The following is a 16,658-nucleotide window of genomic DNA, read 5'->3' as shown; positions in this document are numbered from 1 at the left end:
TGGCCTATGTGAATAAACTTTACACTTGCATGTATATTTTTTAAGCAGATCTGGCACTCCCTCCTTAACCAACCTCTGATCATCTTGTACACTCTGAGGCAGTTGTCTGGCTTCCCTTATGCTTTTTGTTACTAGTCCAACAAAGCTCCCAGGCTTGTCTGGTTTTCCTACATCTGGCTTTCTCCTAGCCTGCCAACACTGATTTTGTGTGGCTATTTTATTACAATAAAAATACTGGAGCTTTTTAGCTTCTTTGTTCCCCCTCAGGTGTTTCTATGTCCCCCTCAAGGGTTACCCTATGGTAAGTTCTTTTTATGATCTTCGCCTGAGCCCTACCTTTCCCTTTCCACCTGAGGATTTCGCTGCCTCGATTTCTATCCCTCATGGACTGAAGTCGATTTTGGAAAGCCAAACCATGTTTTATGGACCAGCTCATAATCATCAGCCACTTCAGCTGCTAACCTTGCCATTGCAACTGTCTGCTCTTCCACATGAGTTCACACTACTTCACGCCATCAATTTTTGAATTCCTCCAAAATAATTACCTCCCTAAGGCCATCATAGGTTTGTTCAATTTTTAAAGCTCTAATCCATCTATCGAAATTACTCTGTTTGATCCTTTCAAATTCAATATAGGTTTGACCTGGGTCCCTCCTTAGATTCCTGAAATGTTGCCTATAGGCTTCTGGTTCAAGCTCATGCACTTAAAATGGCTTTTTTCACGTCCTCATACTCCCCAGGTATGTCCTGTGATAGGGATGCAAATATCTCTCTAGCTCTACCTACAAGTTTTGTTTGGATCAATAAAACCCACATTGCCACTGCATTTGTTTAGCCACCTTTTCAAATTAGATGAAAAAAGCTTCTACATCCTTCTCATCACATTTGGGCAATGCTTCAATATACTTAAACAGTTTCTCACTAGACTTCTGACTACCAGGGGCTTGCTCATCCTCACTCTCTTCCTCACTCAGCCTACCTTCAGCCTTTATGTCTAGCCTTCTGACTTTCCTTTTTACCTGTCAGTTTTTGAAGTTCAGAAGCTCTCTTGTTTTATTTCTCTTCTGGTCTCTCTCTTCTGCTTTTAATCATAACTCAAACTGTTTCATTTTTGCTGCCCTTTCCTTACTTCTTGCCTCTACTTTAAGCTGCTTCATTTGCAACTGTATTCTTGCCATCTCTATAGATGCTGATGGTTTCCCTGGCAAGTTTAAATGCTGAGCTATTACTGTAATTACCTCTCTTCTCCTCACAGAAACACGCAGTTCCAATTCCAGTTTGTCTGCTAATTCCTGCAGTTTGGTCTTATTCACCTTTTGGAAAACTTCCAAAGTTACTGCATCCACTTTCAGAAAACCTTTGGCGATCGAAAGAGCCATTACTCTCTCAAGCTTTGTCCACCCAACCAAAACAACACCCGAAATAAAGACACTAGTACCTACCACTCGCAATTCCACAAAGAACCCCCAATCTGTTATGGTCTAGGCCAGGCCACTCAAAAGATTCTTAAGTAGGCAGCCCAGACCATATCTTTGCGATTTGTTTCGGTGAGTGTATAATGAAAATTACCCAGTGTAAGTTAGCGAGGTTGACTACCAAGTTTTAAAACAGACAAACATTTATTCACAAAATTACACAATGAAACACTACAAACAGAAGAAAGAACCCCTACAGAACTCGGTCTATCCAAACTAGACTTAATTATTCTGTTCTGAATATATACAACAGTCCCACAAAGCAAACCCCCTTAAAACACATTAAGAAAAATGGAACAGATGCCTTACAGGTTGAAGTTAGAAGGGCAGACAGAGAGAGCCTGTTCACACAGTCCACTGCTGAACTTGCAACTAGTTCTGGACTAAACTGCTCAGCTAGAGAGCTGACCACTCCCCTTCTATTATGCAAGTCACTTCTAAAACATGACCACTTTGGCCTTAAGTCTCATCTGTTTACATATAAACAAAGGGCCTCTCAAAATCTTTTTTATCTCTGTATCAAACTAGTCTAATTGGAGCCCAGCCCATTTACAACCCTTCTGAAAAAGGTCAAGGACACAGTATCCTTGAGAAAAGGAACAGCTTTTAGAAAAAAAAGGGACCAGCTCTGTGACAGCAGTTAGGGAAATCTGTCAGAGTATTCCACCACTTCTAAATTAAACTGCTGAAAATTCTGTTGGAAGTAGGCTTAATTTTAACAACAATTGTCTGCCAGTTCTGGGGTAGAGGGTGGTTATATGGAGGGATTTTTCTCGCTGAGGTCTATCAAGTGATCTTGTGCAGTTTTCCCCCGCTCACATCTGCATCATGCCTGTATGTCATTGTGTTAATATTATCGCATGCTGTCAGTGGCACAAGTGCTCTTTGCTGCCAGGACTTTCTGAGATTTGTTCTGCTGACACCATATTTAAAACCCAGCTGAGCACCAGGTCAAACCCTGCCAATTAGGAATAGCACTGCATAGTGAATTTAGTTGGAAGGAAACAATAAAGAAAAGGTTCTAAGGCAAATAGGTGACACTTTGTTAGAAATAGACAATCACATTCATAAATGTATGTTCACTTTACATCATCATGTGTATGACTGACTGAGAGTCACTACAGCTACAAGAACAAAACTACAGAACCCATCCTTAGATGATGGTAGAACCTTGTCTGAACAGTGTTACTGTTTCTTTAATGGGCATTGCACATTTGTGATTCAGATGAGGATGGAAGACGACGGAATGTATTGCAGAAACAAACAGAATTCAGGAGAAACTCATCAGGTTTGGCAGCATCCGTGGACAGAGAAACAGAGTTAATGTTTTGTGTTTGGTGGGACTCTTCTTCAGAATGAATAGGTGTTGTAAATTTTTTTTAATATTCTTGACAGAGACTGAGACAGAGCAAGAGGGTAAAGGGTGTAAAAATCCAGTGGAAAAGATAAAGCAGTTGTTAATGGTGAAAGAGAAAATAAATGTAAACTTGGTGTAAATTAAGGTGTGAAAGTAAGAGAATGCATCCACTTTCTGCTATGCAGAATGTATTCCTATCTCCCTTGCATTTTCTGTTAATCCTCAGTCTTGGATATGCTGCTAATCGGTTTTTCAGTTTAACTCTTCATCTTCCCAATTCACATCACCTTAACCCCCAAGCCTGAGATCTGCACTTAGACATGCCAATATTATGCTGCATTGACAATCCCTCCTAGTTAAGCCAGAATAATGACACCCACTCCAACAGTTACCAATGGCCACCAATGCTCTATTGCCTCCCATTCTTTTAAGCTTAGTTGCCCCTATTCACAATTATTGTCTCTGCTGCATCTCAGCATGCTGCCTTCAATTCCCACAATTGACTACCCCACCATTCCACTGCAACAACAGAAGCCCTGATAATCCAACTCCCTCTAATGGATGACCATACCCCTAATTGATCTCTGCAGTTCCCCAACTGACCTGCAACTAATCCATGCATTGGTACACTGGACCTGAAATATTGACATGGCCTGCATCCCTGACCTAACTGCTTAGATCAAGAACGGACAATGCTGTTGTCTGACTGGAAAGACCACCTGACTTACAGGCACTGCCCCTTGACCCTGCTTAGACTTTGAGACATAGTTATTTAATTGAAGCATATTCTGTATATTTTTCATGCACACTTCTGGCATGTGCTGCAGGCATGACATTGATATAGTATAGGCGAAAGTGTGGACTATAGATGCTGGAGATCAGAGTTGAGAGTGTGGTGCTGGAAAAGAACAGCAGGTCAGGCAGGATCAGAGGAGCAGGAGAGTCGATGTTTCAGTTAAAATCCCTTCATCAAGAATGAGTAGTATGTAGTATTGGTATATATCCTATATCAACATATGACACCTCCCCCAAGGGGACTGATGATTGCTGGCAAGCTGCCTGATTTTATGTCTGTGCTCAAAGCCAAGCATTATTGAATTGTAAGTTCAGAATGAGATAATTTGCAGAAAAGCAAGGCAAGGCAGAAATTCTGTGAGCGTCGAAGTAGATGCAATGAGAGTGAGTACTAAGATTGCAAGCTAAGAGCCCTGAGATGCACCCTGTTGATGTAGGAAATGTGCATAAAATGATCTGGCAACAGTATTACAACAAAAGGTGCCAATGAGCTCCAAACTACAATATTAAAGTAGTGAATTGTAAGTGGGTTAGAGATGTGAGATGATGTGGTGAGGTTAATGTACATCCAGTGACGGCTTTTGTGAATTAGGAGTGGAGGCAGTCACTGCCCATGGAACTGGTTGTGAGATGTGGAGAAATGCTCATCAGGACAGAGGTCCAGAGGGAAAGATTTCCTGCATCTGCAGTATTTTGCTAGTATTAAAGGCCCGGAGGAGCATGCGGTAAATTAGAACCTCCAGGTTTAAACATTCATATCAGGAATTGTCGCCTTCTAGCTTCCCTCCACTGTCTGGGCAAATAGCAAACTGCAGACAAGTAAGATGAGATTAAGTGCATGCAAATAGGCCTGCTACTGCTCGCCAGGAAAAATCTCATTTTGCTCTTAATGTCTTGGGTGGAAAATCAGACTTTTTTTTTTCTCAACATCAAGAATCTCATTTTCATGATCTCTCCACATTTTCCTTGCTATTGCCTATGTTCTGGTGCTAAGAAGATCCTGCTCAATGTTTCTGTTGCAGCACAGCAAAATTCTGCACTTTCTGACTTTGCTTCAAGTGACAACTGGAGGTTGTTGGATGAGGACTGTCTCTGACATGCTGACAGGAGTTGAAGGAGATGACTTGAGCTTTGCTGATGTTCAGCTGGAGAAAGCTTTGACTCATTAGTTGTGGTGATAGGCAGGCAATGATTTTTTTTTTTAATCTGAACATATCTAGAAACAGATCCTAAGCACTGCCATCTAATATTGCCAATTCTAACCTAAACTAATTATGAAGAAGAGAGGGCCAAGGATGGCTTAGTCTATTATGGCAGTATACTTGGAGGTGGACTGCAAAAGACAACACTTTGAATGAGAACATTGTCATCAACTGTGTTGAAAACTGCAGAGAACTTGAGAAGAGGTATTAAGGCCATGATTGCACACGATATTTATTGAAATGATATCAGTACTGTGGGTTGAACTGAAGCTTGGGATCCTGCTTTGCTGGTTTGTAGGTGGTGAAATGAATATTTCAGTTGCAAATAACCAAAAGTAAAAGCAACCTCAAATGGGTCTTGGAGTGGTTGGGAAAGTTGACTGCTGTCAGAAATGTAAACATGATTGGAGTTGGGGTTTGTCTTATTTGTTGCTCCTTGCAGCACAGACTGTACCTTATTTATTTATGCTCTGTATTTCCTTAAAACTTTGGAGCTGCAGCAGCAGCAACTTTACAATATAAAGATGCCAATTCTGGTATTCCCTTCTATTTTGGTCTCTTACTGCTGGACTAACAACTCACCATTTTCTTTCTTACAGTTGATAAATTTCAAATGATTGATGAAGAATATGCAGCATTTCATCCAATAAATTTACAAGAGGACTTCTGGGAAACTAAACTCCTTGCATATCGTAAACAAGTAGAAGAACAACTTCAGGAAGAAATGCGGCAAGAGGTCGAACATCATATTCTTTAGTGATTGTTATTATCATTTAGTTGCTCAATTGCTGTTTTATTCAATAACTTTTTAAATCAGCTAACATATTTAATTTTCTCGGTATTTGACCACTAGAGGACCTTAATGAAATTCAGTGGACAGTAATAATCACCCTGCAAATTGGAATAGTTTGTAACAGGTGCTGCAGTTTACTGATGGCATCCATTGATGCACAGTTCCAATATTATCAGCATCCATTACAAAATTAGACTTAGAAGGTAAGGTAAAGACACCATAGTCCTAGTGAACCATGGGGCTGCTCTCTCACTAGAGTAATGATTAGTGGTGGTGTTATCTGAGGGTCAACACTCCTCAGGTGAGCAGAGAGGTTGAGAAGGAGAGTTCTTCATGGTAACCTCAGCTGATGAGGGAATTAAATCCATGCTGTCGGTATTACTCTGCATTGAAAGCCAATCATCCAGCTACTGAGTTGGTAAAACAGGATTGTAGTATTCTTGTGTGAACCATGACTTTGTACCTGTGTTACTCCTGTTGATATGCAAGGTAGGAATTTACTAGAGCCGATTCTTTTTATTTTTGCACTGGTTTTAGTCCAGCATTATCCTATACACATAGAATTAAAAGTTTGTTGTCACAGAATAAAATATATTTTCTTTTTTTTATATATTTGAGAGTTTGCATTGCTGTGGCACCTGAATGTAATATCATTCTACTTGATGGTGCCGAAGATCTCGTGTACAAATTTGGGAAGAGGCTGACTGGCATAAATATCTACTCATAAGAGTTTGATTCCGAAAGTTCCCTTCAAATCTAATGTATCCCAGAACCCCATTACCAAAATTCTCTTCCACTCCCAGGCTTGCTTGGAGAATTCCTAGACTCCAATGTTCCTTAGTCCCAAATGCTGCTCCCTAACCTAAATCTTCTGTCCAAATGTGCCGAGGATCACTCCCATGATAAAACTGCTGTCCTCCGGAAACCTTGACAATTTAGCATTTCATTGATCCTGCTTAAAACAGAAATGCTAGACATGAATACTTGAACCCAGTACTGCCTGCCCTGAAAAGTCCTTCCTAGTGTGAGTTTGCATTTCCACCTGATACAGCAATGCTTCTGTTATCTCCTGTAACATGACCTATTCCTGGATATTGAGGAATTAAAGAATCCAACACCTATTTACCATAGTTATTATATACTGTTCTTCAGATTAGATTTAGGATAATATGAAACTATTAGACTACAACAGAGGAGCTTGCTTCTAATAGCACTCCAGTAGAGTGTAATTGAAGTAATCAGAGGTATGATGGGCTATGAAATCTTTGTACCCTCAGATTACATGTTATGCAGTGATGATATCAAGAGCACGTCTCTGGAAGAAATGCTGACAAACTGACTATAAGACACAATGCAATGCTTCCTACATTTCAGCCTGTCCTAAAGTTGATAAATTAGTATTCCTGATTGATTGCCATTTCTTCACAGTTGCTTTCCATAGTTTGTTCTAATGCTTTGTATCATATTTGAAAGAAAATTATCCACAGAACTTGTGATATTAGTAATTGCACAAGTTCTGCTGAATTATAATACATTTGGTTGATTTTTAAAAATTGGCTTTGGTTGCTTTTTCTTGAAGGTTTATCTTGCATACGAAACTTAACTAGTTCTTTTGATCATGATAGTTGCAACACTTCAAGGATCTGGAATTGGCTAAGGTTCGGATTCAGGAGAAAGAGCATTCACAGAAGCATATAGAAGAGATCCGATTGAAGCTAGACAAAATGTACCAGAAAAAGTCTGAGACATTGATTACAAGAGAGAAGAATGCCATTGAGAGACTTCAGAAACAGCAGGAGGTAGGTTCAGATGCACTCAGAATGATAATGCATTCAGCAGCTGTGCAGTGAGTTGATGAATGAATCATAGCTTCTACAAGTACTGGTATGTGTCAGGAATAACGCAGGAAGTTTACAAGTTTGACATGGAAACTGCCTGAGTTAATTCTGTACTGATGGAATAAACAAAACTGGAAGTCTGAAAATACTAGCTTCTGCTTTAAAGTATTAGTTGCACTAAAAATGGCATTTTATTTGTTCATCCTCCTTTTTCTCTTTATGAACATTTCAGTTTCATTGTTTTATAATTTTTCCAACATAGAACTTTCAAACATTATCTATTATATGATTCATACTTTTCAACAATATATATATGAAGTAGCACTGCATACGAAAACAAAAGCTAAGAATCGAAAGCAGTTTTTTCATGATTTGGAGAAGCCGGTGTTGGACTGGGGTATACACAGTTAAAAATCACACAACACCAGGTTATAGTCCAACAGGTTTAATTGGAAGCACACTAGCTTTCGGAGCGACGCTCCTTCAATCACCTGAAGAAGGAGCGTCGCTCCGAAAGCAAGTGTGCTTCCAATTAAACATGTTGGACTATAACCTGGTGTTGTGTGATTTTTAACTTTTTAAAAAAAAAATATTGTAAACAGATGCTGTAGAAGTCTTTATCTTGCCACTTGTTGGGGTTCTCTATTTCAGTCAGGCAGTTTAATCATGGGATACGTTATTCATCTTTTCCTGTATGGCAATCTGTAAGAAAAGGCTTTATAGTGGCTGGGCAATTCTAGTCACCCGGCCATCCAGGAGAAATAAAACTCTATTGCATAAATTTTCCAGGAAAATGAAGGAAACTAGTTGATGCTCTACTCAAAAGTGTGGCAGTACATGCCATCCACAAGGCTTTCTCTTGCTCGTTTTCCACAATCTTTAGTAGCTGATTGTTAAGGGCAGGACAATGAGCTACCATCTGCCTTCTACAAGGAAGGAATATATATTTAACCAATTTAATGGCAGAATTGTTAGTAAACAGTGGAATGCTTGAATTAGGAAGTAAAAGTTATAATAATATCTATAAAGAAAACATATGAGAGGGAAGGAAAAGAATTGGATTCAAGACACGAAATAGAGACAAAAAGCAAAAGTTAAAGCAAGTTATTTTCCATGGATCATGTTGTACAAGTTGATCTCAGGGCTTAAGGAAACTTCCACAAAATATAGGTTGACTTTAGAAGCTGAATGTACTATATGAACCATGTTGTTGTAAATGGTCACTATTTTTGAATTATGAAAAAATAAACAGTAACTGCAATTTAAAGTTTATCAATACAGTAATTGAATGGATTAATTTTGTAAGGATACCTTTCAACCACAATCAAAACATTTTTAAAATTCAAATTTATTGTCATCAACAGAGTTAATCAAATTATTTCTGAGTCACTTTGATATTGCTGTCATTGTAATGATCTCATTTGGATCAAATTTTTAGCTTTAAGTTTTAGCGTCATCCACTCTCTCCACCCCCTCCAAAAAACAAAACAAAACATCTTATTTTCCATTTATTGAATTGGATATTTTGCATCTTTTGGATCATCAGGTGACAGTTTGTGTATTAGTAGTATTATATGATTTGATTATGATAAGATTAAATTCCCTACAGCGTGGAAACAAGCCCTTTGGTCTAGCAAGTCCACACCGACCCTCCAACGATTAACCCATCCAGACCCATTTCCCTCTGACTAGTACACCTAACTATGTGTAATTTAGCATAGCCAATTCACCTGACCTGCACATCTTTGGACTGTGGGAGGAAACTGGAGCACCTGGAGGAAACCCACGCAGATACAGGGAGAATGTGCAAACCGTGAGATGGTTGTTGTATATTATCAAATCTCAGCATTCTCTACACCTGTCAGCTACTCACAGACACATGTGCTATCACAATCTGCCAGGTCAGAAAAGCCCCCTCTCTCTGAAAGTGACCATACACACTTTTTGACTTTGTAACAGATCATAAAGGTGGGACAGTTATGAGTATTGGAGGCAATATATTGAGATGTGGTAGGCACAATATTGTGAAGGGAGGCAACTCAACATATAAGGAGGTATGTGGTGGATGGGTGATGGTGCATTGGAGGACATGGGTTACTTCGGGAAGGGGGGTCGTTGATAGACACAGCCATAGTTTTGATGCTCAGTGCAACATGATAGTTGGCATGATTAAGCTGTGGATATTGTGAGCACTAAGGGAAAAATAGCACTCCCTTAGATTAACCCATTCTTGGCCTCATCCTATGTAATTTGGTTCCTCGTTGTGTGCTTGTGGTTAACATTGAAGTATCGCCGTACCACTTATGTACCTATGGAAGCATTTTTCTTTCTGATTTCTCTGCCACGTTGTGTTTGAAGAGTGGCAACACCTAACAGGCAGCGCTTGACCTGGTGAGCAGCTGAGCTGCTAAAGTGCTTCCAGTGTTGGATACCTCAAGAAGTCCAGCACCTGTGAGTACTTACACCTCTGCTGAGAAGGGCTTCATACAGATGGGGTGCAGAGCTACTAAAACCAATTTCAGAGAATAGCATCAAAAACCTTGCCAGAGCTTTGAGAGAAACCGTCCATGAAACTGTCAAAATTAACACTCTGGTGACTTTTGACAAAATTTAGTGCATAACCTTATTTAAAACTTGGTAATCCACATGTATGAAAGTAAGAATTAATCTGCACATTGGTTTGTCACAAAATTGAGCATATATAATATTTACATGACCCTTCTCAGACAAATTATGTTTCTATTTCAATCGTTTTACAGATTGAAGAAAAAGAAATCTATATACAGAGACAAAGTTTACTGAAAGATATTGAAGCAGTGCGAAATAGAGAGGTTGAACTTAGACAACGAATTGAAGCCTTTGAACTGTAAGTAGAAGTGGAAAGTTCGCAAAAGAATAATATTTCTTTATTAGAATTGACCTTATTAAAAAAATAGTCCCAGAAGAGCATTGATGTAGTTGTGCTTTTTCATTTCGGTAATCTAAAATTTTTTATAAGCTGCCAATAGTTGATACACCCTTGGATTGAAACATTGAGTCTGCTTGATTGACTGAAAATCTATTTGTGATACCTGCTTCTGAAGGTGGTATGGCAGAGATGGTTGTTCACAAGCAACTTAAAGATTATAATGTATCAGGTAGAAAGCAAATATAAAGTGGGAGTCCAAGAGTATTAGAACAAAACCAAAATTCTGTGAATGATGGGAAATGTGAAATATAATATCAGAAAATGCTAGAAGTACTCACTAGATCTAGTTTTATCTGTGGAGAATGGGATCCTGAGTTAGGTAAGCAGAGGTTTCAGCAAACCTGATTCAGGAGAAAATGTCCTAAATGGTCAGTTTATGATTTGGGAAGACTGGGTGCTAAATAGATTTAGACACACTGCTTCCAGAAAAAGTCTGAAAACACCCACAGAGCGCTGAGTGTCAAGGTGGGTGTTTAAAAGATCGCTACCCTGTACTCTGGGACTCTGTAATTAAAACATTAAAACAAAAAAACTTACACTTACTCCACTCCTCATACATACTCAGTACCCTACCCATGTTACCTCCTATCCTCCACCTACTCACCCCTCTGAAATCCCCCATGTCTCCATGTCACACTGCTTCTTTCCATTCCCTTGCACTTCTCCATGCCAACCTATGTACCTTTACCCACACCTATAAAAAACAAAGCTATCCATATGTAGTAAAACCCCATAACACAACACAATGCTGACTGGTGATTCCATAACCACCATCTTTTTCTCTTGCCCCCTCCGTGCCAATTCACTCAATATCTACCATGGGTGGACCTTAGACATTTTGAGATGAAATAAAGTTTTATGCATCTATTACACACTTTATTATATTAAAAATAATAACAGCTCATTCAACACATTTAATTGCCTTTCTGTACTAATTCCTTAAATATTTGTATTCCTTACTCCACATCAAAGACAGCCGATGCCTTAGTAACTATTTGGAGTTTACAGTCCCTTGGGATAATAATAGGTTGTAGAAGCAGTTAACCAGAGTAATCGTATAATGATGAACCTCAGGCTTCTGTTAACGTGCATCTACTGACTTTGTGAACATTGGTTACTTTTCAATTGAGAGGTACAGTACAATTATTTTATTCTTAAAAATGTGAGCAGCAGTAAATTTAACTGATTCACCAAGTTGATGCTCCTGCAGAGCATGTCCACCTGTTGGGCACATTTGCAGTCTTTGGATTAGAATCCAAAAAGGCTACCTGACCCCTGCAAAGGATACCTGATTTCTTAAAGAATTCTAATAGGTGTAATTTTTTTCTTAATTTCTAATGGTCTTGAGTGGTATTTCAGAGATCTGAGAGAGATAAATCGATTGGAGTCAAGGCAGCTTCATTTTAATTGCACTGATGACTCAATTATGGATGTGTGAAACATCTCATGCCCCCAAATGAAAATGATAGAGCCAGGTTTGGGGGTGGGAGTTTCTGAATCTGGACTCTGTACTATTTTGGCTAGGCAGAGATTCCTTCTGACCTGGCAGAAGTCCTGTCCGAGTTACAATGTCAGGTTGATCACCCTTTGATTTCCAATATCTGCAGATTTTTTTTGATATCAGATATGCTTTGCTTCTCCTACAACTTCACTTGAAAAATGTCTTTTGTGCATTTAATACATGAATTTGCAATACTGACTCACTGTATGTGCCTAAAATTTTAGGACTTGTCTATTTGTGCGAAAGTGAGTTTTTAAACTGCCTGTTTATTTCCAAACGCGCGCTCTCATCTGAAAGTTTACTTTTACATGTGTTTATTCAGATTTTAATCTTGTCAATATGTGTTCCCATTTCTACAAAAGTAAACATGAGTTTCCTGTTCCATTTCAAAAAATAAACAGCTAAGCAAAATGGCTGGATTTTTCTATTCGTAATGAATAAACATCTTCATTGCGATAGCACATTTTATTTTGTAAGATTTTGCATTATAATTTGCAGTTATTAAAAAAGATAAAAAATGGAGTCCTTTACAGATTTCTGGGGCATTAAAAAATCAGCATTGCCTATAGTTCGTTATCAAGCATTAGTTTTGTTTGTTAGTCTCCTCTATATGTTACCTCCCGACTTACTAGAATTTTTTTTTAAAACTATAATTGCTACTAGTAGAAATGTGCAATTGGTATAAATTGACTCTGAGTTGAGGCAAATATTTGTATTATTTTATGCCCATTAATGAAGTTACCCTTCTAAATACCCTGCTCAAACTCATTATTGACTTTTCGGTGGAATGTTACTCATGCCCCCCTACACATTAACAGCACAGAGGTGGAATGAGTGGAGATTTTGAAACTCCTGGGACTGGTCATCAACAACAAGCTTTCTTCGACTCTTCATGTGGATGCACTGATTGCAAAGGCCCAACAATGTCTCTTCTTCCTCAGGCAGCTGAGGAAATTTGGCATGACAGCGAATACCCTTGCCAACATTTATAGGTGTGCCATCAAGAACATTCTGCCTGCATGTATCACTATCTGGTATGGCAACTGTGCCATTCAGGTTCGGAGACGGTTACAGAGTGTGGTGAACTTGGTCCGGACAATCTCAAAGTCCAACCTCTCAACTGTAGAGGAAAGGAAAGGCCGCCAGCATTTTCCAAGATCCATCTCACCCTGGCTTTTCTACAACCTGTACTATCGGGGAGAAGGTACAGAAGCCTGAACACATGCACCAGCTGGTTTCAAAACAGTTTGTACCCTACTGTCGTTGGAATACTGAATGGACTCACAAACTCTTAGCATTCGCCTGTATCTGCATTTTTGGTTTGCTGCTGTTTACCTATTATTTACTTAACTATTTTGTTTAACTATGTGATCTGCCTGTTTTGTTCGCAAGACAAAGCTTTTCACTGTGCCTCGTACTCGTGATAATAAATTCAATTCAATTCAAGATTACATATTCATTTTGTGCAAAATCATGAGCACGGAACGATAATGGTTTGCTAAAATATGCAATAGCTAACCTTTTGCGCTTCTGACTTTGGCTTGTACCGATAATGACAAATTACATATCCAATTTACCATTCTACCAAGTTAATCATTTTCATTTATAAGTAAGATTGAGTCAAGTAATTTGCAAAATAAAAAATATTGCATTTTAGGTATGTGTTGTATTTTATTATTAACTTTTAAAATATATGTAATGAGTTATTGGACTGCAGAATAGCAAGTAATGACATTATACTCCTGAGAGTATGTATGAATTGGGTTCAGGTACAGATTTCCTTAATGATTTGTCTGTCATGTCAGGACTCGGGATTTGCATGACCAAAAGAACAAGAGTTTAGAGGAGGATCTCCGGAGACGGGAGCTTGCAGTGAAAAATATTGAGGAGACTTACGAGCAGAAGCTGAAAAATGAACTGTGCAGGTAAGCCATGATGATACAAGGACACAGTTAAATCAAAGAACAAATATACCCTCAATGTGTAGCAACTGTGATACAAAGTTACAAACTATCTTCCTATTTTATGTTTTTAATACAACTATTTTGCTTAGAATACCAACGTTCTAATGCTGTGTTAGGACCAAGTGAGAAAGGGGTTTCTATTCCCTTTCTAACTCCCTCAGGTTGAGGTCACACCTTAAGGTTTTTTCAGCCTACAGTTATCACTTCACTCAAGACTTAGTTCGTAGGAAAAAAAGAAGCAAATTACCAACCTTTTAAGTAAAAGATGAACTTTATTATGTGCTAACCTCAAGGGAAAGAGCTAAAAGCACAACATCAAACAAAAGTAGTAAGTTTAAAAAGGGAGAGTATCTGGTACGCACAGGAAGAATAAAGGTTATATGGTTTAATTTATTTTTTAAGAGTTCTTAAATTGTTGTGATTGAATCTGTGGCTGTTTAGTGGTGTATTGTATTCTTGGCAGTAGTGAAATTTGTAGAATCCTCTAGTTCTTGGTGAATGCATTTTTCACCAACTTGCCTCTTCAATCATTTTGGCCTTCAACATGATGGGAGTGAAATTATGAGAGACAAAATTTCCAGTACAAAATCAGAACTTGCTGGAAATACTCAGCAGGATCTGGCAGCATCTGTGGAGAGAAAGCAGAGTTAATATTTCAGATTCAGTGATACTTTTTCAGAACTGATTGATTGTATCTAGAAAAAGAGTGGTATATATGCAGAAGATTCCTCTGTCTGATCGGCTTTTTTTTGTCTCTGGGCTCCATCTCTACCTGTCGTTTACATTTTCCTCCTCCCTCCATCCCATCTTCAGCATTTATACTAACCTTTTTCCAGCTACAGTCAGTTCTGAAGGAGTGTCATTGGACGTTAATTCTGCATTCTCTTCACAGATGCTGCTAGACCTGAGTTTTTCCAGCAATTTCTGATTTTGTTTTGATTCACAGCATCAGCCGTTTGTTTGTTTTTGTTCAGTGCCTTCCAGTCTTTGCTGTTAATTGGTTTTATTTCTCTCTCGCCTGCTGCTCAAAAGCAGCAGTTGAAATATGATTAATTGTGTATATGTCTAACTCCATTGTCTTTTATAGGCCGGCTAACTGGCTGGTTAGGCATTTATCTCCTATTATGTGAAGGTATTGTATAAGTTTTGATTAAAATGAAAAAAACCTGTGTCTCTTGATGCCTAATTCAGTTGCCTAGTTTTGATATTTTCAAACAAAATTGTAATTTGAAGGCATACAGCTTAATTTATTCTGCATGGATTTCTTAAAGCTTGCTGCAGTCTGTTGTCAGGTGACCACTATTGCCACTTAGGTCCCTGTTTCTTCCTTTTGAAAAACATTTCAGTTCATGAATGGCTTCAGATATAATAATTAGTTGGAAGTTGAAATTTGATTTTTACCACAGTTGTAACAGTTGCATGGCAGCCCTCCAATATAGGAGAAAGTGAGGACTGCAGATGCTGGAGATCACAGTCAAAAAGGTTGACGCTGGAAAAGCACAGCAAGTCAGGCAGTGTCTGAGGAGCAGAGGAGTCAATGCTTTGGGCATGTGCCCGAAACATCGACTCTCCTGCTCCTCAGATGCTGCCTGACCTGCTGTGCTTTTCGAGCACCACACTTTTCAACCATCCAATATAGTGTACCATGAGAATGCCCAAAGAATAGTTTTTTGAAAAAGAATATATTTCTCAGTGCCTCATTATTTTTGTAAATGAGAATTTACTTCAATAGAATTCTTTTTGGTACAGTGATAAGATGTTCTTTATTGAAATATTTTACACTGGCAAATTGGTGCATCATTTTGTGCAACTTGATCATGTGAATTTAAATAGATGTTTCAAGGAAATATTTATCACGGTCCTTGCATCACATGTATCATCATGCATTTGAGGATCGCATGTTCTTTTTTGGATTAAGTCCTGATGTGGCTTTCTCCATAAATTTATGATGTGCTGAGCAAGAGGGGGTTTGAGCCTTGATCATTGCAGCTGGATTGATTTAAGCTGAGATGGACAGCTTTGGGGTCCCTGATGTAGAAAAGGGTTATGCTGAAGCAAAATTTCTGTTCCTTATCACTCTTTAATGACTTTGTATTGAAAATGTCGTTTCAACATTACGTGAGGACAGGCTTGGTTGTAGTGCCTCTCTACAATTGAATTGCTACTTCTATTCTCTGCCTGTGTTTGCACAAATTGTGATTAAAGGTTAATATACTGAATGGCTGTTGGTACCTGTGGAAACAAATCACAGTAATGAGACAGAAGTGGTGTATGTACTTTTGCTAATATTTGCTGTTCAAATTATTATATACACCTATCTCTTAACAAAGTTTATTTTAAAGGTGTGTTAACAGGAGCACACCAGAATTTGAGTTTTGATTATATGTGAATCACTTCTAAATTTTATTTTCGTTTAATTCTTTTGTTCTTTCACATTTTTGGAATTTGGTTGAAAAATCATTGTTACTTTTTGTATATACTGTATTGTTAATGACTTTATGGATAGTATTTTATGGATGATCATGATTTTTCATTTTCATTTTGAAATTACACCTGGCTTTTATTTTAATCTGATAAAATAGGTAGCAAACCTGAGTGTAATTTTGTTTACCCAAATTTGCTGCATGGAAAAATCTGTGAAGTGCGTAAGAGAAAGTGCAAGGATCCAGTGTTTGAAGTATTTGACAAATTTCACTTTTCTGCAGTCTTTAGATAACTGGTAAACATGCTTGTCAGTGTTTGGAAGAATCCTAATGAGAAGTTGT

At 38.3% G+C, this 16,658-nt stretch overlaps 1 protein-coding gene across 3 annotated transcripts in view; it reads left to right on the top strand.

The window, feature by feature from the left end:
• ofd1 (OFD1 centriole and centriolar satellite protein) overlaps nucleotides 1-16,658 on the top strand; it is a 103,032-nt gene that overhangs the window by 20,381 nt on the left and 65,993 nt on the right. For all 3 annotated transcript variants that reach the window (XM_060833477.1, XM_060833476.1, XM_060833478.1), the window contains exons 7-10: nucleotides 5,429-5,565; nucleotides 7,248-7,421; nucleotides 10,220-10,326; nucleotides 13,735-13,854. In XM_060833477.1, coding sequence (XP_060689460.1) covers nucleotides 5,429-5,565; nucleotides 7,248-7,421; nucleotides 10,220-10,326; nucleotides 13,735-13,854 — 538 coding nt within the window. The remainder of the gene's footprint in view (nucleotides 1-5,428; nucleotides 5,566-7,247; nucleotides 7,422-10,219; nucleotides 10,327-13,734; nucleotides 13,855-16,658) is intronic.

This window comes from Hemiscyllium ocellatum, chromosome 12 (genome assembly GCF_020745735.1).
Source record: "Hemiscyllium ocellatum isolate sHemOce1 chromosome 12, sHemOce1.pat.X.cur, whole genome shotgun sequence".
Taxonomy (NCBI): domain Eukaryota; kingdom Metazoa; phylum Chordata; class Chondrichthyes; order Orectolobiformes; family Hemiscylliidae; genus Hemiscyllium; species Hemiscyllium ocellatum.
The sequence above is the reverse complement of the archived record's forward strand: the minus strand, read 5'-3'. Positions and strand labels throughout refer to the sequence as shown.